The sequence below is a fragment of the Vipera ursinii genome (assembly GCF_947247035.1).
Source record: "Vipera ursinii genome assembly, chromosome: 1".
NCBI lineage: Eukaryota > Metazoa > Chordata > Lepidosauria > Squamata > Viperidae > Vipera > Vipera ursinii.
This window is the reverse complement of record NC_139512.1, coordinates 85,006,917-85,034,398: the sequence shown is the minus strand read 5'-3', so window position 1 is coordinate 85,034,398 and position 27,482 is coordinate 85,006,917. Positions and strand designations below refer to the sequence as shown.

General features: G+C 43.6%; 1 protein-coding gene across 5 annotated transcripts in view; it reads right to left on the bottom strand.

Annotated features, from left to right (window-relative positions):
- SHANK2 (SH3 and multiple ankyrin repeat domains 2) overlaps positions 1-27,482 on the bottom strand; it is a 394,189-nt gene that overhangs the window by 167,371 nt on the left and 199,336 nt on the right. For all 5 annotated transcript variants that reach the window (XM_083374122.1, XM_083374125.1, XM_083374126.1 and 2 more), the window contains one exon: positions 22,962-23,037. In XM_083374122.1, coding sequence (XP_083230248.1) covers positions 22,962-23,037 — 76 coding nt within the window. The remainder of the gene's footprint in view (positions 1-22,961; positions 23,038-27,482) is intronic.

The window sequence follows — 27,482 nt, the reverse complement described above, 5'->3', positions numbered from 1 at the left end:
CATTCACATAAACATATCAAATCCAGAAAAATATAAGTACATAGTGAGAAAATAAAAACCAAGTCCTACACTTTTCTGGATAATGTCAATTATCTCTAATATTATTTTTAGGTATGTTTTATGAAATACCTTCAGTATTTCACGCACCATTTTATAAAAATGTGGAAGCCAGATAGGCTAAACACAAAATGCCACAACAAAAATTTACCTTCGTACTTTGAAAAAGTATGATAAAAGCAACTCTTAAACATTCAGAAAGCTAGACTATTTATCCTCATACATAATAGTATTTTATAGTAAGAATAAGGGTAAATTTTGATTACAGCTCTTTGAAATTGACAATCCATCTTTCCCTATTTTCCCCTCCATCTCCATCTCCTATCAAATGCTTGAGTTGCCTATCTCCATCTTCAAGCAATCTAGGCACAGACCATTCAAAGCAAAATATTTCATCATTATAGTAGCATGGCTGCTCAAAAAGATCAGCCAACTGGTAATAGAATAACAAAATAACAAAATAGCAGAATAATACGATATGAGAGTTGGAACAGATCTTCGAGGTCTTCTAATCCAACCTCCTCCTCAGGCAGGAAACTCAATATCATTTCAGACAAATGATTGTCCAATCTCTTCTTAAAAACTTTCACTGATGGAACACCCACAACTTCTGGAGGCAAATTGTTTCATTCATTCATTATTCTCAGTTTCAGGAAATTTCTCCTTAGTTTCAGGTTGCTTCTTTCCTTAATTAATTTCCATCTATTGCTTCTCATCTTGTCTTCAGGTGCTTTAGAAAATAGGTTGACCCTTTTCTTTGTCTACATGGGGCTGCCCTTGAGGCATCAAGTTCCCTTCGTCCTGTGCGCTCCCACAGGGAGGGCCTTCTCAGGGTGCCGCTGGTAAAAGACTGCCGGCAGATAACACCCAGGGGGAGGGCCTTCTCTGTGGGTGAGCCTGCCCTTTGGAACCAGCTGCCCGTGGAGCTTAGGACTGCCCCCAACCTTCGCTCATTTCGCCGGGACCTGAAGACCTGGCTCTTTGAGCTTTCCGGCCCAGGCTGAGAGTTTTAATTGGGGTTTTTATATTTTTACTTCAGGGACTGAATTTAATCATTTTTAATTGTTTTTTAATTTTTGTATTGATGTTTAAAACACCTTGTAAACCGCCCTGAGTCTTACGGGAAAAGGGCAGTATATAAATCTAATAAAATCTAAATCTAAATCTAAATCTTTGTGGCAGCATCCTAATTATTGGAACACTGCTATCATGTCATCCCTAGTTCTTCTTTTAATTAAACTAGACACACCCAATTCCTGCAACTGTTCTTCATATGTTTTAGTCTCCAGTCCCCTAATCATCTTTGTTGCTCTTCTCTGTACTCCAGAAAGAATATATTGGAATATTGAACATATGATGTAAATTTAGAAGCTATTACATGCTTGTAAAATACTTTTTGGACAATATCTCTTTCCTCCAAACAAATAATAGTCAAAACGAATTATGTATACATGTCTAGTAAGAGGACTGCCATCTTTACTAGGCTATTTATGGATTCTCCACTGAATTTTTTTTTACTCAACTGCAAAGCAAGATGTGAAACACCCACAATATGAGCACAAAAGAAATATCTACCCTACAAATAAAGGAACACAATGCACAACAAATGGGATTCTTGCAAGCACACATCTATGACATTTGAATGAAACAATCTAAAAGATCTCCGAAATACTTGACTAGCTAAAAAGCACCTACTTAGTCATGTGCAAGCAGCAAAGTAGTACTGCAATGTAGGAATTGTCAAGCAATATTAAACAGGAAAGAGTCCTAATTATACCAGCCATTTCCAGGCTAAATTCTAGGAAAGGGATATACAAACTCTCTAGCTGAGAACTATATTAACAGATGGGAGGGGGGACTGAGGGCTGAAATAACTATAGCTATTATGCAAAATGAGCAGGGGCAGATTTTTCTGGAGGTGGCAGGATTTTGGGGTGGAGTCTCTCTCTCTCTCTTTTAACTTTGATAAGTCTATTTTAAGACTTAAACTACAGTTTTTGTGCATTCCCAGCCACAAAATGACAGGAAAATGAATAGCCTATTTTCAATCTGGCGATTACAAAAAAGAAACAAAAGGGGAGTTTGGAATCCGCATGTGACCATAGAATATGGGTTTCCACCCCTGTTCTAAGAGGAAAATGGCCTGAAGCAAAAAAAAAAGCAGATACTGAAAAATGGCACAATTATTTCCCTAAGGACTGAGGTTCACATAATCTCTTCCTGTTCATATAAATAACTGGGTCATGTAAGTTTTTTTTAAAAAAAAGTTTCCATCCCACTTTGCAGCCAACCATAACCATCACCTCCATGGCTTCCAATTCATTATCAAGATACAGAAAACATTTAGATGCTAACATTATAAATCAGCACCCACAGATCATTAAGTATTGAATTCCTCCAAAAAGAAAGGTTTTAATTTTAAATACCGAAAAAGAGAATTGGCTGGACTACAGTAGGAGAAGTGCTTCCAAGAGTGGGCAAAGCAGGGCAAAAGGTCCTTTTTGATTGGATTTCATGAATCACACAAAAAGAGAATATATTTTTTGATAATCATAGTCACAGTGGCTGGGATTATTCATGAAACATTTGTGAAAATCAAAGAAATTTCTATAAGAGCCTAACTAGAAAGTCAAATTGGGCTTCAATTCCATTTTTAAAAAAACCTCTGAGTTTTGGATTTCTGGTGACTGCCTGGACAAGTCCCTACAGTTTTCCTGGCAAGGTTTTTCAAAGGTGGCTTGCCATTGCCTCCTCCCTGGCTTCATGACTACAGCAGAGCTGGAACTCGTGGTCTCCTAGTTTCTAATCTAGTTAGTACCTTAGCCATTACATTAAACAGACTCTTCCCAGAATCCAATTCAAGATTACAGTAACAGAAGTCTAAATGTACTTCCCTCCTCCATTTATTTTCATGAGAACAAGGGAGGATCTTGTTTGAAATGCCTTCTCAAATTACCCATCTGCCCCAAACTCAGATTTAATTTATCTCACCATTGCATTGGTTGCAACAGTGCCTCTTGTTCCTCAGGTTTATTCCTACTGCCCATTACCATCCTCCATATTCACTTTTCCACCCTTAATTTTAATATGTAAAGAAGTGTTTTTAAAGTTGCACATTTAGGGTGCAAATCAGACTACTGGTTGTCACCTTTAAGGTCCTGCATGGCTCAGGATCTGGGCCTTCTTCCAATTTTCTGTCTATACAATAAGAAGTCCTTTAAAGTACCTTTACTTAGGGAATGTCGCCTTTGGGAACCTTGGAGGTAGTCCTTTTCAACTGCTCTTCCCGCCCCTCCCCTTCCATTTCCTTCCTGAGAATAGCATTTCCTCCTGAGATCCATATGATTCCAACAAGAGTCTCTGGAAGGGCAATTAAAACCCACTGATTCTTCCAATGGACCTTGGAGACAGATATTCTCTCTTGGAATGTGGTGTTCTGTTTGAGTTTTATTGTCTCTGGCAATCAAGAATTGTGAGCTGTTTGGTACTTGCTTGATTTTTATGTATATTTTTAACTTTATTTTATGGAATATGTTGTGTAAGTTAATCAGAGTTAACAGCGCACAAGCTCAAACAAACAAGCAAATGCTATCAACAACTGTGGTCTCTTCTAAGCAGCTGTCTGTGCAATTGAAAATTAAGACACTTCCCTTTTTCAAAGCAGGGGAAGGCTATTAAGAAATCTTTAAACATTTCCTGCATGCATTTTCAATTCTTATTCTAAAGGATAACAGAAGTCACATGTAGTGTATGCAGGTTTTGCATACACGTGTGGGTCAGTGAATTAAGGAGGCGTGGAGCTGGACAGCTCCGCACTGGAACAGCAAGCAGGAACGGCGTTCAGCGGGAAGCCAGAACAAGGAGACAGCATTCAGCGGGAGAGCCAGATTTAAAGGGATTGGCTGACCAGCCAGCAGGACACTTGGATTTTAACCTATTGGCCAGGCAGTTACCTGGCCAGGTATAAATGAGAGCTGAAATCCTTTGTTCCCCCAGTTCGGCCATGTTCCTCAATAAAGCAACTTAGCTCCTGAACCTGTGTCATATCTGATTCTGAAACCCCAACATAATAACTGGCGATGAAGATGGGATTTTGTTCTGAAGGGTGGTAGGAATCCCAACTGACTGGAAAATCACCACCTGCATCGGAACAGAACGGAAGGAACGCACGAGATGTCCCAGGACTGTCAGGCTCAAATGGCTCAGGCAGGTCCAGATCCCATGGTCCAGGTCAGTCAAGCCCCCACGGCGCTGGTCAGTGTAGCCCCCACTTTTAATAGTGCTCGTCCCAAAGAGTGGGAGGCATTCGTGGGGCAGCTAGAATTTCACTTCATCGACAATAATATTACTGAGGACAGGATCAAGGCGGCCACCCTGCTCAGCACATGGGGGAAGGACATTTATCAATTAGCCGTGGGCCTGTGTGCACCCACAGCCATCAGGGCGGTGAAGTATGATGGCCTTATGGACAAATTAAATCAGCATTTTAACCCGCACATCAGAAGTGGCATGGACGTTCGAATTCGAAAAAAGGAACCAGCGGCTGGGGGAGTCAGGGTCTGCATTCATGGCTGCAGGCAGGCAGGCGGCTCGCCTATGCCACTTCAATGACTTAGAGAGGAGATTGTGGGACCGAATCGTTTGCGGGCTCAGAGACCGAAAATTGAGACAAAAGCTGCTGGCCAGACCGGGTCTAACCCTCAAGACGGTACAAGAAGAGGTATTGGCCTGGGAGCTAGCTGAGAAGCCAGAGACGTCCAACGCCAGCCACCGCAGCCAGGGAAACACTATCCATCAGACGCACGGGGCAGAAGGAACCAGCGAGGACGAACTAGCGGCCGAAGTAGACGCGGTTCATCTACGACCCCCCCCATCCATCCGGACGGCGCGGAAGCACAAAAGGACAATGACCAGCATCAACAACACCAGCCGCCAACAGCCAGGACAAGAGATGCTCTGGGTTCAAAGGCTGCATGTCCCGACAGAAATGTGCCAGTTGCGGGGGGAACCATCACCGTTCTACCTGCAAATTATGGGGAACCAAATGCTGAGCGTGCGACAAGACGGGACACATCATGTCCGTCTGCCGGAGCCGGAGCAGAGATGCGCTACACGAGGTGGACGCTGAAACTCACCTGCCAGCAGGTACTGGGGGTCCAAAGCGCAGAGTGCCTATCAGCTATACCAAGAGCAGATGGGCGGTTTGTAACATGGGGGGTTCTCAATCCCTCACCCCCAAAATTAAGCTAGAGGTGCACCTCCAAGGGGTTCCATGTAAAATGGAGCTGGACTCAGGCTCCGCAGTCTCAGTCATTTCACATGAGACTTATAAGCTCATTTGCAGTCGGAGCAGCCAGTAGGTTCCCTTGAGGCCATCTAGCATTACCCTTACTGATTTCCAGAATACCCCGATACAAGTCCAGGGGGAGACCACTTTCTCTGTGAGGTACAGGGGGTTCCAGGGGCCCTTGGACATCCTAGTGGTCAAAGGACAGAGAACCAGCTTGTTAGGGTTAAACTGGTTCAAAGCACTGGGAATCCGCATCGTTGGAATTCACCAGACACAGACTCAGACTCAGACGCCCAGCATCGAATCCGTGTGCAAGGCATTTGCAGACGTATTCGATGGAATGCTAGGAAAATACACAGGCCCACCGATTGCATTCAAATTGAACCCCAACGTTCAACTAATCAGAATTAAGCCCAGGAGAGTACCGTTCACCCTTAAACATAAAATTGAGCGGGAACTCGACAAGCTGGTTGCGCAGGGGGTTCTGCACCCAGTAGAGGGGGCAGAGTGGGAGACCCCAATTGTCACCCCGCTCAAGGCAAATGGTGACGTCAGGATCTGCGCTGATTATAAATGCACAATCAATAAATCGTTGAACCCCCATGCATACCCAGTACCCACAGTTAGCAGCATCCTAGCATCACTCCAGGGAGGGGCCATTTTCGCCAAGCTGGATCTCGCTCAGGCTTATTTACAGCTCCCGGTCAACCCAGAGACTACCGCTGCGCAAACAATAGTCAACCACAAGGGGGCATTCCGGGTAGACCGGTTGCAGTTCAGAGTCAGTGTGGCTCCAGGCATCTTCCAGGAGGTGATGGAGCGAACACTTAAGGGCATACCGGGCGTCTGCCCGTATTTCGATGACGTCCTCATAGCAGGGGACTCAGAGGAGGTTTTGGCAGAACAACTGCAGGCTGTTCTGGGTAGATTTCGTGCTGCTGGCCTTAAGCTTAAGAAAGAGAAGTGCTGCATTGGAGTGCCTGAGGCAGAATTCTTGGGGTTCAGGATTGACGCTGAGGGGGTTCACCCTGCAGCATCTAAGGTGAAAGCAATCAAAGAGGCCCCCACACCAAAAAACAAAGCAGAGCTGCAAGCTTTCCTGGGGTTACTTAATTTCTATCACGCTTTCCTATCCCACAAACCTTCAATTGCTGAACCCTTGCATAGGCTATTAGATAAGAAATCAACATGGAACTGGACCAAAGCACACGACACCAGTTTCCAATCGCTAAAAAACCTGTTGGCAAGCAACGCCACCATCACCCACTTCATAGAAAATAAACCAATTTGCATTGCTTGCGATGCTTCTCCTTATGGAGTGGGGGCTGTGTTGAGCCACCTAGAGGAGGATGACAGACAAATTCCCATTCCATATTACTCCAGGACCTTGTCAGCAGCCGAGCGGAACTATGCACAGATAGACAAGGAAGCCCCGGCAATAGTTGCTGGAGTAAAAAAATTCCATGATTATTTGTATGGGAGGAATTTCACCATTTTTACAGACCATAAACCTTTGCTAGGTCTGTTTACCACAGATAAGCAAACCCCACAGATCTTGTCACCCAGAATGCTCCATTGGTCCATCTTCCTTTTGGCTTACTCTTGTAAACTAGTACACAAGCCGGGCAAGGAAATGGGCCATGCAGACGGGTTAAGCAGACTTCCTCTTAACAACACGGAACCAGATCCAGCACCAGCAGCCCAAATATTAGCTATTCAAGATCTGCCAGAAAGTCCTCTCAGTGCCCGAGACATCGCAGCAGAAACAACAAGGGATAGGATTTTGAGTAGGGTACAGACGTGGGTTAACACAGGGTGGCAAGACAAATCACCAGGGCCCGAATTCACAGCATTTTTCACAAGAAGACACGAGTTATCCTCACAAAGGGTTGCCTATTGTGGGGATGCAGGGTCATCATACCACAAACATTGAGAGATAGAGTCATCCACTCACTACACGAGGTGCATCCAGGGGTCGTACGGATGAAGGCATTGGCAAGGAGCTATCTGTGGTGGCCGGGCCTTGACAAGGATATTGAAGAAAAAGTAGCTGGCTGTTACACGTGCCAAAAAATCTCGGCCACTACAGCCACATGCCCCTGTCCACAAGTGGGAGGAGACACACACACCTTGGTCCTGGATACACATTGACTACGCAGGCCCCCTGCACAACCAATCATTCTTGATAGTAGTAGACAGCCACTCCAAATGGTTGGAGGTGGTGCCAGTCAGTATCTTGACCACATCAGGGACTGTCCAGGCGCTCATGGGACTCTTTGCCACTCCCTGCCTTCCTGATGTATTGGTCTCTGATAACGGTCCACAATTTACCTCCTCGGAATTCCAGGCGTTTTTGAAGACCAATGGGATTAGACACGTCACCTCGGCTCCCTTCCAACCCTCCAGTAATGGCTTGGATGAATGGGCAGTGCGCACCACAAAGGATGCATTGAAGCGCATCATCCATGGAAATTGGAAACAACGTTTGGCTAAATTCCTGTTGCACCAACACACCACTCCCTGCACCACAACCGGGAAGAGCCCAGCTGAACTTTGTTGGGGAAGGCGTCTCATAACCACTCTTGACAGATTACACCCAGACAGAGTGGCAGCAGATGTGAAACACCCAAAGGTTCCCAGAGAATTTACAACAAGGGACCTCATCTGGGCTAGGAACTATAGCTCTGGGAATACATGGGTGCAAGGGGAAGTAGTAGAGCGGACGGGACCAGTATCTTACATCGTTAGGGTGGAGGGGAGTTTACAGTGGAGGAGACATGTTGACCAACTCAGGCGTTGAGCACCTTAGAGGGGCCCAGCCAATAATGGGCAAGAGGCCTCACTCCAACCTGAAGTGACTCTGAGTGACCAAAGAGACACAGTAAACAGGGAAATAGTTCCCAACTCAGAGGGGTTGGAACTGCTCCGACCTCATCAACAGCTGGATCAGAGTGAGGGAATGACAACACCTGGGGCCAGTCAAAGGAGGCCACATAACCCAGGGGCGACCACACCTGAAAACCCATCATCTTTTTCACCAGCACCGGGGGTGCATAACCAAAAAATCATAAACTCAAAAGACAACATCAAGCCTGTGGGGGGGGATCCCCCTAGGCGGTCTGGCTGAGCCCACAGGCCTCCAGCCTACCTCTCAGATTATGTTCGTACTTGAGGGGGGGTAGGGGGTTGTGGGTAAGTTGTGTTGATAGTGTGGGGTCAGGGAAAGAAGTAAATGGGAACAAGGGTGTGTTCCCACCATGGGGGAAGGGGTGTAGTGTATGCAGGTTTTGCATACACGTGTGGGTCAGTGAATTAAGGAGGCGTGGAGCTGGACAGCTCCGTGCAGGAACAGCAAGCAGGAACAGCATTCGGTGGGAAGCCAGAACAAGGAGACAGCATTTGGCGGGAGCCGGATTTAAAGGGATTGGCTGACCAGCTGGCAGGACGCTTGGATTTTATGTTTATGTTTATGTTTATTGGACTTATATACCGCCCTTCTCCCGTAGGACTCAGGGCGGTTCACAAGGAATTTAAAATAACAATACAAATTACATAAGTTAAGAACAATTAAAATAATTAAATTTAGTCCTTGAATAAAATAAAGCCCCTATTAAACTCCAATTAAAACCCAATTAAAATAAAATTACAATTAAAATTCTCAGTCCTGTCCATAAAGCTCAAAGAGCCAGGTCTTGAGGTCCCGGCGGAATGAACGAAGGTCAGGGGCAGTCCTGAGCTCTATGGGCAGCTGGTTCCAAAGGGCAGGCGCACCCACAGAGAAGGTCCTCCCCCTGGGTGTTATCTGCCGGCAATCTTTTGCCGGCAGTACCCTGAGAAGGCCCCCCCTGTGGGAGCGTACAGGATGAAGGGAGCTTGATGCCGGCAGCAGGTGTTCCCTCAAATATCCCAGACCCAAGCCATTTAGGGCTTTATAGGTCATCACCAGCACGTTGAATCTTACCCAGAGGGCAACCGGAAGCCAATGCAGCTCGCGGAGCAGAGGTGTTACATGGGAATATTGAGAAACCCCCATCATAACTCGCGCGGCTGCATTCTGCACCAGCTGAAGCCTCCGAGTGGTCCTCAAGGGCAGCCCCATGTAGAGAGCATTGCAGTAGTCCAACCGGGAGGTCACGAGCGCATGAGTGACTGTGCGTAGGGCATCTCGGTCCAATTACCTGGCCAGGTATAAATGAGAGCTGAAATCCTTTGTTCCCGCAGTTCGGCCATGTTCCTCAATAAAGCAACTTAGCTCCTGAACCTGTGTTATCTCAGATTCCGGAACCCCAACATAATATCACACATAATTGTCAAAATCAGGGGAAGAGGAAGAAGACCAAGAAAAATCTTTGCGAGAATAGTTTCTAAAGTTGTCAAATCTTTGAAACAGATCCCGTAGATAACTGCAAAGATCTTGCTAAACGGTTTAGCTAACGATAGTATAAGTGTCCATAGTACAGTGTTTCTTATACAATGATCTTTAAATGACTTGGACTTGCTTATCTATCCTTATCACGTGATTGTCAGAAGGATAGACAGAGATACAGACAGAGAGGCAAAGTATCATTGTTTAAAGTAGGGAAAAGAAACCTTGATAAATCTGAAATGAATGGCCACAGCCACACAAGATATATTTTGAGAAAAAAGGTTTGAAACATTTACTAGGTAATTAGATTTAATTCCTAGGGATTTATTATCTGAAAGTAAAAAAAATGTATAAACTAGTGTTACTTTATAATCATATGGGCTGATGAAAACGCATTATGTAAAATAAGTCCATTCCCTTTATCATCACTTTAATTTCCACTATTTTAAAAAACAAACAAGAGAAAACCACTGAGAATTTTAGCTAAAATACTTTTAACTAAAATACTTTTCCAGTATCACATTCAGTTTTCAGAAAATCACTTTGCTTATATACAGTAAAGGCTAAAGCACTGTAACGTGGTATATAAATCTAAGTGCTATTGCTATCTTAAGTTGCAATGCCAGCTCAAGGACATATGGCACCCCTAGGCCACTCTGATGAATAGTGCTACCTAGTGGTGGGATTCAAATATGTGAACAACCGATTCTCGGTGTGGATGCTGCTTCCGGAAGTCTGTTTTGGGCCTGCGCCTCTGGACTTCCGGGAGTGGTGTCTATGCACTTCTGGCGGGCCGTTCTGGGTCTTGCTTTGGGCCAGTATCTACTCAGCTTATGCTTACAGCTGAGCTTGTTGGTTCCACAATGATAACATTGCCATTCAGGGTGGCTCCATTATACATTAGGATTATATGAGAGCAAGAGGCATAGAAAATACTGTGCAGATGGAAGACAGAAAGGATTCAGTTAAATATTAACATATCTAAGAACCTAATGTCCCTAGAAATTAAAACTGAAAAGCTGGATCATTCAGCAAAACAACCATCTGAAGCATACTTCCAAATCAATGATGAAGAATTTACAGGTTCACAAGATAAAAGTTTTAAAAGCTTTTCACAGTCCCTATATTTGAATATTATGAAAGATCTGTGTAAAGGCCTCCAACATATTATATATGGAAGAAGATTTAATCATATTTCTAAGCCAGAAGAGTTCACTGCAGAAAAAAAATCCAAAAACAAAACTTGAAAGTCTTAAACAGGCTTATTCTTAGCTGGAAATCCAGCTAATCATGTTTTAGTAGTCAATTCCTACAATGCATAGGAAGTTGGATTAGATGATCTAGTCCACAGGTGTCAAACTCACCACATCACGTGACATGTCCCGACGTATCGCAGTTTGACACCCCTGATCTGTCTGTCTGTCTGTCTGTCTCTCTCTCTCTCTCTCTTTGTGTGTATTTGAAATACCTGAAAGTTGAAGGCTGGTTCTGAAAGTCACAAATGGCAATCACATGACTGCAGGATGCTGCAATTGCCATAAATGTGTGCCAGTTGCCAAGCACCCAAATTGTGATCACATGACTGCGGGAATGCTGCAGTTGCTGAAAAATCTCCTTTTTCAGCAGCTTTGTAACTTTGAATGCAGTCCACAAATGAGGAATACCTGCAACATTTTACTACTACTTGTTTCCTTCTCCCATGCTCTGCCAATAAAGCAAATTAAAAAATTGTATACCTTGATATGTATTAATTTTAAGCAGGTATTTGCTTTGGGATCATCACATATTTCATTTCTGCTGTTAAAAATTATCCCAAAATAAAATATAATGTATTTCATGTATAAAACTTTGAAAAAAAATCCTTGCTAGTAGAGACTAGTAATAACTTAGTGCACCAATCTATGTCACCCAATAGCTAACCAAATGTATTCAGGCAGCCCCCAAGGGGGAAAAGGAGGGTCATTTTGCTTCATATTCAATCCCATGTATTGTAACTAATACGTCTATTCTAGTAACTGCTACAAGTGTGGTGATTGCTGTATGAACAACCATCTGAAATCCAGATTCTATTCATTTGCTCAGTATGATGTTTCTATTATTACAAAACCTTTACAGTGCAGTTTAGACACCTGAAAAGAATGAATGTGACAATTTAGTGAGGATTAGAAAACTGAGGGAGAATTGTAGGTTCAGCTTCACCTTAAACACAGCTAATAGTTTCAGGCAATGGCAAATCAGACTTGGCTCCTAGGAATTATTGGAAAGTGATAAAACTGAAGGTAAATTGGGGTTACTTTATGATATCTAGCTTTTTTAATGCATACATTTTCTTAAATCATTTCATTATTTTTGTTCAACTACCATTATTAAAAGAACTAGAGACAATGCATTGGGGAGTCTTAATAAAATGATTCTCTAAAGAATACATTTAAGTTTTCAGAAAATCTGTTAGCTTAAGATCAAAGAGATGGCTATCTTGGGATGGTTCACACACTACAAAATCAACAAATTGGAAGCTAATGCTAACACCAGCAGATAAGTCCCATGTCAATGATGATGTCTTCACTATAAGCTATACACTTAAGTTGTGGAATTTGTTGCCAGAAATAATAGTAGTAGTTTAGACAACTTTAAACAGAGTACACATATTCCTGAATTATGGAGCTATAAATTGGTTCTAATCATATTATATATATTGTTATATTCTGAGATTGGTGAGGCATTGAAGAGATGGGAGTGAAAGTAACAGCTCGTTTATTTGATCAGCACAGAAGCGGCTCTAACAGCCACTTGAATCCTATTTTTTATGTACTGCTGCTAGGTGGCAGCCAATGAGTTTAAAGCAAATAAAGGTAAAGGTTCCCCCGCACATGCGTGCTAGTCGTTTCTGACTCTAGGGGCCGGTGCTCATCTTTGTTTCAAAGCCGAAGAGCCAGCATTTGTCCGAGGACGTCTCCGTGGTCATGTGGCCGGCATGACTAGAAGCCAAAGGCGCACAGAACGCTGTTACCTTCCCACCGTAGTGGTCCCTATTTTTCTACTTGCATTTTTATGTGCTTTCGAACTGCTAGGTTGGCAGAAGCTGGGACGAGTAACAGGCATTCACTCTGCTATGCGGCACTCGGGATTCGACCTGCCAAACTGCCGACCTTCTGATCGACAAGCTCAGTGTCCTAACCCATTGAGCCCAAAACACAGGTTTGCAATACATATATATATACAGGCACTTAAGGATTTGAATTAACAATAGCAGTTAACCTTTTATAACTGCCTTCTGAAATTATATTAATACACAGTACCCCTTCCCCGTAGATAACTCACACATCAAGGAAATGTACATAGTCTTTTAAATAGGCAGGCAGCTTCTGTGACTGTTCTGATTGCCGCATCACTGCTGGAGGTTCCCGGTCTACCAGCCTCTTTTACAGGCTGGGTAGACCAGGGCTCTTTGACCCGCTTGCTTCAGGTAGACCGGTGTCTTTTTGGCTGATCTGGCCGGGTAGATCAGTGCTCATGTCTGTGAACGGAGCAGTTCCGGAAAGACTGGGGAACAGATCCACAAGCAAGTTCTGTTCTATTGGCACAGTTCCTACATTCTGTGGTGATTCAACCGAGGCTAAGTCATCCTACATGTCTCAGTGAGTCTTGCAAGACCCAGGAGACTCTGGCGCATCACAGTTGTCAGGTAGCTCCCGACTCTCCTGTCGGCAGCCAGGGTTTGATTAGCCTGCCGCTGGCGCAATTGATTGATGTGGTGGCAAACCACCTGACCATCTTCAGGACCACTTCATATGACAGTGGTCCTGACACCTTGCAAACCACTGCTACCACCCATGGTGCCCCTGTCCATAGTTCCTTGCCCAAACTCGGTCACCAACTTGCAAATTCCTCGGGGGCTTGGGTTGCGCTGTTTCTGATGCTACTCGGTCCGGATGGAGACAGTCCAGCTTTGTGGTCAGCCGATGTCCCCATCTCAGTTCCACTGGGTTACGGCCCGTTGATGCGCAGGGGGTTGTATGCTGGCAGAGCAGAAAGTCTGCCAGCCGATGATGCCAATCCCCAGACGCTATTCTTTTTAACAACTCCTTGGTTGTTCTGACCATGCATTCTGTTTGGCCATTTGAGGCCGGGTGAAAAGGGGCTGAGGTAGCATGTCTAATCATGTTAGTCCTTAAGAAGGATTGAAACTCAGCAGCAGTAAATTGTGCCCCATTATCTGACACAATTACATCAGGTAAGCCATGTGTGGCAAAGATTCTGCGCAGTTCCTGGATGTCCTGGCAGTAGTCATAGTAGGGACAGGTGCTACCTCAAACCACTTGGAGTAACTGTCCACTACAATGAGGAACACCTGTCCTTGGAAGGGTCCTGCATAGTCTATGTGAATCCTAGACCAGGGGATTTGTGTGGTTTCCCTGTGATGTACTGGGGCTTGAGGCATTTCAGGTCTGGTCTGCTGGCAAACCTGGCATCCTTTCACTTGAGCCTCTATATCCTTATTCAATCCTGGCCACTACAGGTAGCTTCTCATGAGTGCCTTCATCCTGACTATTCCAGGATGTCCCTCATGCAGAGATTTTAAGACTCTTGCTGTTAATGTGTGTGGGACTCTAAGTCGACTTCCCCATAGAATGCAGCCCTTGTATGGTGATAGTTCATCTTGTCTTCTGATGAAGCTGTGAAATTCTGTCCCAGGACTGGCTTCTGGCCACCCCCATAGCACCCAGTTCAAAACAAGACTGTTTTGTCAGTGGCTGTTTCAGCAGCAACATCCCCTGAGTGAAGGGGAGACTCTGGCATGTCCTGGATTGCCAGGATGTGTGCAGCAGGTGCGGGTTCTGGTTCTGAATTAGGGAGGGGCAACCTGCTGAGTGCGTCAGCATGGCCCATTTCCTTGCCAGGCTTATGGACTAGCCTGTAACTGTAGGCTGCCATAAAGATTGACCACCTCAGCATCCTTGGAGAGAGGATCTGAGGGGTTTGCTTGTCTGCAGTAAACAGACCTGTGGTCTGTAAAGACCGTAAATGGGCAATTATAAAGGAAATCATTATATTTCTTTATTCCTGCCACTATGGCCAATGCCTCTTTATCAATTTGCGTGTAATTTCTTTCCGCAGGAGAAAATGTTCTTGAATAATATGCTATGGGAGCTTGCCTCCCATCAGCCATTAAATGGCTCAAAACTGCTTCTATCCCGTATGATGAAGCATCACATGCAATACTGATAGGCAGTTTTTCATTGAAATGTGTTAACACAGAGTCTGAAGACAGCAATGATTTGACTGCTTTGAAACTATTTTCATGGACGCTACTTCTGTACCATGGTGCCCTTTTATCCAGGAGCCTATGTAGAGGCTCTGCTAATGGAGCCTTATGAGGAAGGAATGTATGGTAGAAATTGAGTAACCCTAAAAATTCCTGCAGCTCCCCCTTTGATTTAGGTCTGGGAGCCTGCTGAATAGCCTTAAGCTTTGAGTCAGCAGGGTGGATTCTGGCAGCGTCTATCCAGAATCCCAGGAACTCTGTGGAATTCACACCTATTTGACATTTGTCTCTTTTGAGTTTCAGCCCCGCTTCATGGAAGTGCTGAAGGACAGCTCTTAGACGTTCTGCTAATATTTCTGCTGACTCCCCAGCAATTAGAACATCATCAAAATAAGGACACACACCTGGAATATTTTTGAGCCTGCGTTTCATCATGCTCTGAAAAAGCCCTGGGTCTACGGTGACCCCAAACTGCAGGAGACAAACCCTGAATATCCCTCTATGGATAACTATTGTTTGAGCCTCTGCAGTGGCATCAGCCACAGGCAGTTGCTGATATGCCTGTGCCAGATCTAACTTTGCAAATAAGCGACCTCCCAGGATGTGGCTAACTACCGGTACTGGGTACGCATGCTGCTGCACTTATAATCAGCACAGATGCGCACTTCACCATTTGCTTTAACTGGTGTGACTATGGGATTTTCCCACAAACTGCTATCTACTGGTTACAGCACACCTTGATGCACTAACTTATCTAGCTCTCCATCAATCTTGGGTTTAAGGGCAAAAGGCACTCTGCGAGGCTTGATCCTGATTGGGGTTACAGTTGGATCAAGGTGGAGGGTGATTGGTGCACCATTATATTTGCCTAAGCTGGGGCTGAATACATCAGCAAATTCCTGGCAGACAGCTGCCAAATCTGCTGTTTGAGTTCTGTTAATGCCAGTCACATGGATGCCCAGGGCATCAAACCAGTCTAGGCCGATCAGGCTTGTGCGCTGGTCTTCAACTACCATGATCTTGAGGGGACCCTCAAACTCTTTGAACTTTACTTTTAAAGTGGCTTCGACTTCAACCGCTACGCGGGAATTTTGAAAATCTGTCAATACTAGATTTGACGGCTTGAGTCTGACTCGTTTCCTGCCATGTCTGCAGATGTAACTGAAAGTTTTGTAGGAGATTATGGACAGGGCTGACTCAGTGTCCAATTCCATTGAGCATGGAACTCCTTGTAGCTTGACTCTTAGTCTAAGGTTTTTTTTTAGGGGGCGATGGGCTCTTGTTCTCAGAATGCTCTTCCTTCCAGAGCAATATCCTACTCTGTTTTGCCCTGGGACCCCTTTACCTCTCCTGGGGAAATCTTCAGATGGAGATTCCCTCTGGCGACCTTTACAGATGATAGCTGTCAAGGTAATGATGGATAGTTTCAGTTCAAAGTGTTCTTTAAGTCTTCTTTTTAAGTCAGTGTAGGTAACTGACTCCAAACTGGCTGGGGTGACTAGATTCTCTGCTATGTCAAAAGTTGGCTGGCCGCATACGCAGAGTAATATTACAGCCTTTAGTCCATCTTCCCTGACCTGGTTTGCTCTCAGGTAATTTTTGACCCGGGAGACATAAGAACTCCATTGCTCTGGGTGCGATACGTCAAATTTGGATAGCTTGCCAACTTTGGCCATAGCTGACTGTTACTTAGTCTCTCAATGCCTTACGCTGCTAAGGGCTTCTGTGCAAATCCTAGGGACAGATCCCTTAGGATAGTGATGCCTACAGCGTGGCTTGCTGGCAGGCAGAAGGGGAGAATGCTGTTCCTACCAGGGCAGTGATGCCTGGTCTTACCCCTTAGTGACTCTTGGCTCTTAAGCCTCCAGCTCTTTCTTCCTTAGCAGTATATTCTGAGATCGGTGAGGCATTGAAGAGACGGGAGTGAAAGTAACAGCTCGTTTATTCAATCAGCACAGAAGCGGCTCTAACAGCCACTTGACTCCTATTTATACGGACCGCACCTAGGCGGCAGCCAATGAGTTTAAAGCAAACATTCCCACCCAAAACACAGGCTTGCAATACATATATATACAGATGGTTAAGGATTTGAATGAACAATAGCAGTTAACCTTTTATAACTGTCCTATGAAACTATATTAATACACAACATATATGTAACTTTTTAGCACTGAAAATGACATGAATGGGAAGGGAAAATGAATTTCACAGTATCACAATCAATCACAGAGTATCATAGTCATTTTATTTTTCTATTTGTGGGCGTCCCATAGAGATTTTAATAGAAAGTATACGAATAAAATGCTGGACTAAAATGTTATTTGGCTGATCCAATTAGTGGTCCTTATGTACCAATATTTGTCTTCCCCTTTTTCTCTCAGGTCCTTGAAAGGATAAGATATCTAGATATCTTGAAAGGATAAGATATCTAGAATTATAAATATACTGCAAATTATCCTAGTTTTTTAATTGTTTTATAAAAATTTGAATCTTACTATGTGGTAGAATTATTTTGACCCTTCATTTCTTCCCCTTTGTATATTACTTTAATATTCCTATGTAGTTTTATTCAATTTTCAAAATTTCACTGCAAAGTTTTTGGAAGGCAGGTTACAACCATGTTAATAGCATGTTTTCATATGAAAGAGAAGAAAAAGAAACGTAGAAAATATGTTATTTGAATATGAGCTTGAAAGAAGTGTGTCTGGAACAATAAAATTGCTAGTTATTTAACCTATAATGTACTTTAAACTCTATTGTGTGTAGCAAAAAGCCAAGTGAGTATCATTTTGGCATGTGTTAAGTGTATTATTTTGTATTCTGTTTTATATAATTGTTGGTGCCCAAGGAACTGTATTCAATCATATTTTGCTTACTCTGTAAAATTATATAAAGTGAATTATGAGCTATTATTATTTAAATACTCCAGAGATAGTTAAAACAGAAACAAAATCAAGAGATTTAAGCATCTTTGAGTGCACTTTATATATTTCATCAGCTCAATAACTCCATCACATTTTATTTATTTATTAAATTTATCATTAATTAAAAAACATAGCTGTTCCCCCTTCCTTTATTAAATATGTTTCCTTTAATTTTTAAACAAAGTTTTTAATGTGGACACATTTTAAGTTCTTTTGTTTTCTTCCATTTAATTGGGTCTGATTCTCAGACATTGCCTGGACAAGTCCTGGAAGTTCTCCTGGGAAAGTTTTTCACAAACTGGTTTGCTATTGCCTCCTTCCTAGGTCCAAGAATGACTGACCCAAGGTCACCCAACTGGCATCATGCCCAAAACAGGACTAGAACTCACAATCTCCCAGTTTCTAGCCAACTGGCTCTCACTTTTAAGCTCTACAGATGTTCTGTTTTCTATTTTATCTCTCCTTTTATTTTTTTCTTGCTTTCTGATATCCCTGACTGTGTAAGTATTTCTTGCTCAGCAACCATAATTGGGACCAGTAATTCCATCACTAAACATTGTAGTCAGTAAGTGAAAAATCAGGTGACCATGACAGATTTATGATGTCACTTCTCATTCAGTTCTTAAGCAAATCATACAAGGCATCATACAAACCATGATTTGTTGATTCTCCATTAACTCTGCTTCTCACAAGCTAGTTGGGAAGCTTGAAATTAATGGATGTGGCACCTCGTCAAAAATACCTGTCAGCTATGAAGGGCCCAAATGGTGATCACATTAATGTGAAATGCTGCCATGGATGTAAATGCAAGTATTGGTTGTAAAACTTTTTTTCACATTGTCATAACTTTGAACTATTACTAAATGAGGTAGTTAGTAACCAAGAACTAACTGTACTAGACCATCCAACTCACCTTTATCCATACTAGTCAACTTCTTCCATTCCTTTCCAAATATTTTTTGCCATTTCAACTCTGTTCCTTTAAAGATAAGATATATCCAAAACTATGTGCATATAGACCAGAGGTGTCAAACTGCCAGCCCAGGGGCCGGATGTATCATAGCGAAACTGCGCCCACCCCATTGCCGGCAATGGCAAAAAAGTCACAATACGTCGCAACCCATCATGTGACGTTGCAAGTTTGAAACCCCTGATATAGACAAATACATAGTGACATCTAATGTCAGCAAGTAGGCTAATGTGCTCCATCATGGTCCATCTTTTGCACCCCTAAAACCGGGTCCAAAGGTTTCCTCCAATACTTTGGGAAAGGGATGAAAAAGCAAGGAACTCAGTCCAACCTTCTATAAGTTAGAGACTGGGAAACTTTACCTTTCAAGATGTAGCTGAACCATAAATCTCAGCAGCTGAGACAGCATGATTGAACAGAAACTGGCAGCTGTAACATTTGAAGGGCCATCAATTATTGACCTTATTCTAATTAAAATGCTGCCAACATATTATCTATGCTCACTATTATTGTCTCCTGTGTATATCATGCTGTACTTAACAAAGAAATACCCTGCCATTCTAGTGTACACCATACTTATTTCAAACTGCTCTAAAATAGTTTCAGAGTAAACAATTTGCTAGGTTTTTTATATTTATATAAAATATGCAAAATGTATTCCTCTTTCCAAGTGTGCATATGGCATTTACATGCTAATATTACTGAAGAAAGAGAATAACACTTCAGATACAATCCACCTGCTTTGAACAAATTATGCCATGGAAGTTACACATTGAAACTGAACTGCACATGCAGTTATAACTTTAGATAAATGGCAGGTTATTAAAACTTCTCCATTAACATGTGTGCAATTCACTGAAATCTATGTATAAATACTTAAGCTAGAAAATTCTATTTTTATAGAGATTTCTAACCTTAAATGAAGCAGTACAGAATGTTGAAAGAAGAAAAGCAAAAGCAATTATAAAAGTTATTACAAAATACTTAATAAAAATAATAAAGGTAGGATATACAATCTTAATTTTACACCAAAAATTGATTATATCCCGTGGAATTGGTATCCACTGCTCACAATCACGTAGGCAGACCTTCTCCAGGATAAGACCATTTAAATAATGATTTCCTAAAAAGAAATGGCTTGAAAGATTGGCAGAATATCAACAGACAGGTGCCAAGTTAGCTCCCTAGATAGGATTTTTTTTTAAAAAAAATCCAACATATTTATTCACCAACACTTTGAATTATGCTCAGAAACAAACTGGCAAATCAGTACATTACAGCAGGGCTTTTCAACCAGTGCTATGTGTACCACTTGTGATACTTTGCCACATGGCAGGTGGTATGCAGTTGTTAGCCAAGTGTAGCAGGGGAGGGGCATGAGCCTAAGTGAGCCAAGCCTGAGGGAGAGGGAGAGGCAGCTGCAGCTGCAGGACTGTCTGGGCTCGGCAGAAGCCACAGGAGCCGGCAGGGCTCCAGCTGCTTGGTGCTTCCGGAAGCAGCTCAGAGCTAGAGGTGAACTGAAGAAAAAAAAGAGGGGGGGAAGAGAGGAGAGGCTATAAAAGAACATGGTTTGGGTGGGGGAAGGGGAAAAAGACAAAAGGAAAGGTTTAATCCCTTTAAACAAATGTAATTAGTTTTATCCACTTTAATTGAGTCTGTAATTTAAAGCTAAAGCTTTTCGCAATTGCTGGAGCCTTTCTGTCTTGGACTGGAACATTGTGACACGTGACACGCCTGAGGCAGCTTAAAGAGAAAAAAAATGGAGTTTGTGTTTCTTTACTTTCTTGCTTTGCACTTGTTTCCTGTCTCTTTAAGGGTACAGGGAAGGGATTGGAGGGGTGCATTCTTACTACACTGTGGAAGAGCTCAGAAGGGCCAACCAGCTAGCTCTGTTGTTGTTAGTTGCGAAGTCATGTCTGACCCATCGTGACCCCATGGACAATGTTCCTCCAGGCCTTCCTGTCCTCTACCATCTTCTGGAGTACATTTAGGCTCACGCCTACTGCTTCAGTGACTCCATCCAGCCACCTCATTCTTTGTCGTCCCCTTCTTCTCTTGCCCTCAACCTTTCCCAGCATTAGGCTCTTCTCCAGTGAGTCCTTCCTTCTCATTAGGTAGCCAAAGTATTTGAGTTTCAACTTCATGATCTGGCCTTCTAAAGAGCAGTCAGGGTTGATCTCCTCTAGGACTGACCGATTTGATCGCCTTGCAGTGCAAGGGACTCGCAGGAGTCTTCTCCAGCACCATAGTTCAAAGGACTCAATTCTTTGGCTCTCAGCCTTTCTTATGGTCCAACTTTCACTGCCATACATTGCAACTGGGAAGACCATAGCCTTGACTATACGCACTTTTGTTGGCAGGGTGACGTCTCTGCTTTTTAGTGTGCTGTCTAGATTTGCCATGGCTTTCCTCCCCAGGAGCAAGCGTCTTTTAATTTCTTGGCGTCAGTCCCCGTCTGCGGTGATCTTGGAGCCCAGGAAAGCTAGTTCAGGAGTCTACAAACTTATCAACTTTAAGACCTGTGGACTTCAACTCCCAGAATTCCTCAACCAGCCATGAGGGCTGAGAAATTCTGGGAGTTGAAGTCCACAAGTCTTAAAAGTGCCAAGTTTGAAGACCCCTGAACTAGCTGGTAGTGGTGCATATTAATAAACATGGATAAATTTATCATACATTTGTCAGTGCAAAGCAAAAGTGATTCAGCAAAGGAACAGCCACCAAAGAAATTAAAAGTGGTACTTTTTTACTTTTTTTTCTACAGTTTGTAATTTTTTATTAGATTATACAATAAAATACAAAATTACAAAAGCAAATAGTAGGACACAATGGAGAGGAAAAAGGGGGGAAAAGTGAGGGGGAGAAGGGAAAAAGAAGAGACTTCCTCTGTTGCAGTAGAAGGAAGCATTAACATTGAAACTCAATTTTTTACTTTTCCATATTACTATAAATTAGCCATTTCTATAACAACAAAGGAATCTAATCAGTAAAACCCAAAATCCCCCCCCTTTTTTTTAGTCATCAAGTTTTTGACACCTTGCTAAGCACTGGTGGTACTCAAATATTGTCATGTGCTAAAAGTGGTACAATCTGTGAAAAGGTTGAAAAGCCCTGCATTACAGGACCTGTGTAATGTGATCCCCACTTGGGAATAGGGGTTGTAGTTTCTGAAGATTCTTCTGAATGAAATTAGATTGGATATTACCAGGAATGAGTAAAAGTATTTCTGGCTGCAACCAATTGCAAATCCACAAGCTTCCTAAAATTGTATACCTCTTTCTTCATGCTATCTCTTCAAAACCAGTTCATATTCTATTCTTGAATATGTCATATAACAGGAGTCCCCGACCCCAGGCCACTGACCTGCAGAAGTGGCAGGAGAGCAAGGAAAGTTTCTCTGTGCACGCATGGGATCTATGTTGTGCATGAAAGCATCTCTCCTAATCCATGGAAAAAACTGTCATTCACAAAACCAGTCCTTGGTGCCAGAAAGATTGGGGACTACTGTCATATAACATTACCGCAACTCAAAGTATCGGAAGTACAAGAAACAGCAAGCCAGCATTTTAGATAAGAATTAACAGAATGCCCCAAACAAGTTTTCCAAAACTGCATTAAAATGTGACATGTTATGTAGCATTAGGATGTAACTCCAGAAACAGGAACTGATGGGAAGGAAAAAAAAGAGGAATAATTTTGGAAGGTGATCTTGATTAGATAAATAATGTTGTAGGTTCTACACTTCAACAATAATGACTATCTATAGGCAATTATTAAATTTCAGTTATAAGAGAGCTCCAGGAACATTGTATCTGTGGATAAATTAGCTGGCCTGCTGAAGTAAGAGAAACTATGGACTATTAAAATGTATTGAAACAGGTTGTGTTGTCATCATCCTTTGCTCACTCTGGGAAGACATTTGGCTATTCTCTATCCTACCAAAAGACGCCATGTAACCAATAAATGGGTTTATAAATGGGGAGTGAAAAACACATACTGCTTTAAGAGTTTTGAAGATCAAGTCTACATATGTTTACTTTTTAAGTATTGAAAAAATATACAATTTACATTATGAAATAAAAGTATCTTACCTTGAAGCATCAATGCTGTCATATGATCCAACAGTATAATGTCTAAACAATTTCTTTGTTCTATCTGCTCGAGTTTCTGTTTAAAATGAAGATACATTATTCTTTTTAAACATATTCTATGTCCAGAAAGATAACCAAATGTTCTTTTAAATTAACCTGAAATGGGTCCATGATTACTATAAATAATCAGGACTTAGTTTCAACATTTACTGATACTAATTTAGGTCATAAATTCTTATTTACAACGTGTGTACACAAAAAACTACAATAAGAATTTTAGCTGTAGATCAGGCCTGCAGAACCTCTGGGCTATGGGCTAATCACCCCATGAAAACTACATATTTATCCCACAAAGATATAATATAATTTCCAAACATATGTTAAAATTAAGCATTGCCAAAAGTGGTATGCTTTAGAAAGGACCATATAATTTTACTAACTTCTCAAACTATCTGGGTAATTTTTTAAAAGCTTGAATTGTAGGTTTGGCTCATAACAGATACAACACTCTTGAAGCTTTAACTATAATCTACATACTGGCAATTTATCTAGCAATAACATTTCAGTATATTCTATCAACTCTGTCAGTGTTTGGGTTGAACATGTTGCTTGTAGGCTTATGTGCAAAAATCTGCTCAATAAAAAAACCCACAGAAGATCCAAGGTAACCCACCCCTCCCACTTTCTAAAGTCATTTTTGTCTGTTTCCAAATATATTTTCAATCCAAATTCTGGACACACTTTATGACCCACAGCATCACAAATAAAAGAGACTAAATTAAAGACTTAATGCTTCTTGTCTCTACACGCTCAAGGAAGGATACATTTTTTTCAGCCTTTATGATTCGTTAAAGAATTTGATGCTTGTTTATAAATTACAAGTATGCAATAGAGATGCATCATCCTTAGCATCATCATTAGCTGAAATCTAATATTATACAGATGAGAGAAACCGAAGGGGATTTTTAAATGTATTTTGTGAAAAATAAAGTAAGTAAAGTACAGGCATTAAAGACTAGTGAAAAATATTCTGGACTTAATGTCTATGGAGATTCTCAGTCACCCAGGTCATTGTTACCCCAAAGGTGCTTTTTCATTAGGAAACTAGGTGCAGACCTGGCATGCATTACTGAAACCTGGTTGGGCCCGGAGGGAGGGGTCCCTTTGATTGAGCTATGCCACCAGATTTCCGTGTGCTTCACCAGCCTCGGGCTCAGGGTAGGGGCGGGGGGGTGGCAGTTGTTATTAAGGAGGCCCTTTGTCCGCGGGAGACCACTGCCCCTCAGATAGGCGGATGTGAGTCCCTTCTCCTGAGGTGGGGTCCTGTGGGTCAGTTGGGTCTGTTGCTCATGGACCTTTCTCCCAGCTGCGTGGCAATGGCCCTGCCCGGGCTACTCGACGCTCTCTTGGGGTTGGCGGTTGAGTTTCCCAGGCTTATGGTTCCGGGAGATTTTAACCTGCCTTCCCTGGGTGGCACGTCGGGGGTGGCCCGAGAGTTCATGGCTTCCATGATAGCCATGGACCTGACCCAGATTATTCAGGGCCCGACTCACAAGGGGGGAAACACGCCTGACCTTATTTTTATTTTTGGGCAGTAGCTTAATGGTCTGGGTGGGGTTACTCCAACATCTCAACCCCTTTCATGGACAGACCAATATCTCCTGCGGTTGGGCCTCCGTCATGCTACTCCCCGCTGCTGGGAGGTGGAACCGATCAGGTGGTTCCGCCCCAGGCGCCTGATGGACCCAGATAGGTTCCAGATGGCGCTTGGATTCCTTCCTCCCTTTCCCACAGCCCGGTCGAGACCTTAGTTGATGCCTGGCAACGGGCTGCTTCGGAGGCTCTCGACCGTGTTGTGCCTTTGCAGCCTCTGACCTGGCGCAGATCCCGGCTTGCTCCTTGGGTCTCCGTGGACCTGCGGGAGATGAAGCGCCGGAGAAGGGGCCTAGAGAGCATTTGGAGATCCAGTCGGTCCGAGTCTGACCGAACACAGTTAAGATCCTTTTCTAGATCTTATCTTGTGACAATGGAGGTGGCGAAGCGTGCTCACTTCGCCACCCTCATTGCATCCGCAGATAACCACCTGGCCGCCCTGTTTAGGGTGACCCATTCCCTTTTAAATCAGGGGACGGAAGAGGACCCCTTGCAGGGACGGGCCGAGGAGTTTAGTGAGTATCTGATGGATAAAATCGCTCAGATTCGGGCTGGCTTGGACTCCGACTGGGCAGTATCTGACGAGGGGGAAGCGATGGGTTTGGCCGATAATATTTGGGAAGAGTTTGATCCTGTGACTCCGGATGAAGTGGACAGGATCATGGGGAAATTAAGTGCCACCACGTGTTTGTTGGACCCGTGTCCCTCCTGGCTGGTTTATGCGGCTTGGGAGGTTACACGAGGCTGGCTCCTGGCAGTTATTAATGCTTCCTTGAGTGAGGGGGGTTTCCTGCCACCTTGAAAGAAACCTGCCTTGGATCCAGCTATTTTAAATAACTTCCTCCTGTCTCCAACCTTCGCTCCCTTGCGAAGGTTGTTGAGAGCGTGGTGGCACGGCAGCTCCCTTTGGTCCTGGAGGAAACTGAGTATCTGGAACCATACCAATCGGGTTTCAGGCCCGGGTACAGCATTGGTCGCGCTGGTGGATGATCTCTGGCGGGCCCGACACAGGGGTTATTCCTCTGTCCTGGTCCTATTAGACCTCTCAGCGGCTTTTGATACCATCGACCATGATATCTTGCTGCGACATCTTCAGGGGTTGGGAGTGGGAGGCACCATTTTACGGTGGTTCTCCTCCTACCTCTCGGGCTGTTTTCAGAGAGTGTTGGCAGGAGGGCAGAGGTCAACCCCTAGGCCCCTTAGTTGTGGGGTGCCTCAGGGGTCGGTACTCTCGCCCCTCCTATTCAACATCTATATGAAGCCACTGGGTGAGATCATCCATGGTTTCGGGGTGAGGTATCATCAATAGGATGATGATACCCAGCTTTTCATCTCCACCCCGAACCAACCCAGTGATGCCCTCAATGTGATGTCCCGTTGCCTGGAAGCGGTACGGATTTGGATGGGGAACAACAGGCTCCAGCTCAATCCGCCAAGACTGAGTGGCTTTATGTACCGGCATTTTGACTTGTCCAAGAAGTTCCATCTTTGGTTATGGGAGGAGAGGTGTTACCTCCCGTTGATAGGGCACGCAATTTAGGCATCCTCCTGGACTCACAACTCAGTTTTGAAGATCATATTGGAGTCGTGGCCAGGGGGGCATTTGTCCAGGTTTGCCTGGTGCGCCAGTTGCGCCCCTATCTGGACCGAGATCCCCTACGTACGGTCACTCATGCACTTGTTACCTCCCGGATAGATTACTGCAATGCTCTCTACATGGGGCTGCCCTTGAAGACCACCCGGAGGCTCCAGCTGGTGCAGAATGCGGCCGCACGGGTAGTGATGGGAGCATCCCGATACTCCCATATTACACCCCTCCTGTGTGAGCTGCATTGGTTACCGGTTGTCTTCCGGGTGAGATTTAAGGTCCTGGTACTTACCTTTAAAGTCCTACATGGCCTAGGCCCGGGATATTTGCAGGACTGTCTGCTGCCGGGAACGACTTCCCATCACCCAGTGGGCTCACACAGAGAGGGGCTCCTCAGGGTGACGTCAGCTAGACAATGTTGGCTGGCGACCCCCAGGGGGAGGGCCTTCTCTGTGGGAGCGCCAGCCCTGTGGAACCAACTCCCCCTTGAGCTCCGGATGGCCCTGGATCTCCGGTCCTTTCGCCGCGGCCTTAAAACTTTCCTTTTTCATCAGGCTGACCTGGACTGACGACAGGGTTTTTTAAAATGTTTTTTAATTTTAATTGTTTAGTTTAACTTATTTATTGGGGCTGTTTATTTAATTTCTTTTAACTTTTGTATTGTTGTTTTTATTGTTGTTAGCCGCCCTGAGTCCTTCGGGAAATAGGGCGGCATATAAGTCCCAAAAATAAAAAAAATAAAATAAATAAACTGTACTTTGTTTTTCTTTGAAGACGTTTTGCTTCTCATCCAAGAAGCTTCTTCAGCTCTGACTGGATGGTAGGGAATCAAGCCATTCCATTCCCTACCATCCACTCAGAGCTGAAGAAGCTTCTTGGATGAGAAGCAAACATCTTCAAAGAAAAACAAGAAAAAGCAGCGGTACATTCAGGGCTAGTGCATCTGAGATTCGTTGTATCTAAGAATGTCTGGCTTAGTTCAGTGCAACACTTGTTTTGCAGCTGTCTTTCGCAGTACCCTTTTCAAACTTGGAAACTGTCCTATCTGTAAACAAATCACTAGTCTACAAGGACAGATTATTTATCTAGGGTCTGTAATCTGTGCTCTTCAGGCAGAAATTAGGTGTCCAGTTCAGCCCTTCTACCCTATTGAGCCTCCGTGCTATCAGCCCCCTCTACCACAAAGATCCTGCAGGAGAAGGGCAGTGTGGACAACCGTGGGATCTGGCAGGGTGAGATCTGTGAACCATAAAGACAAAGCTTTTGCTGTGTCCCTGCAC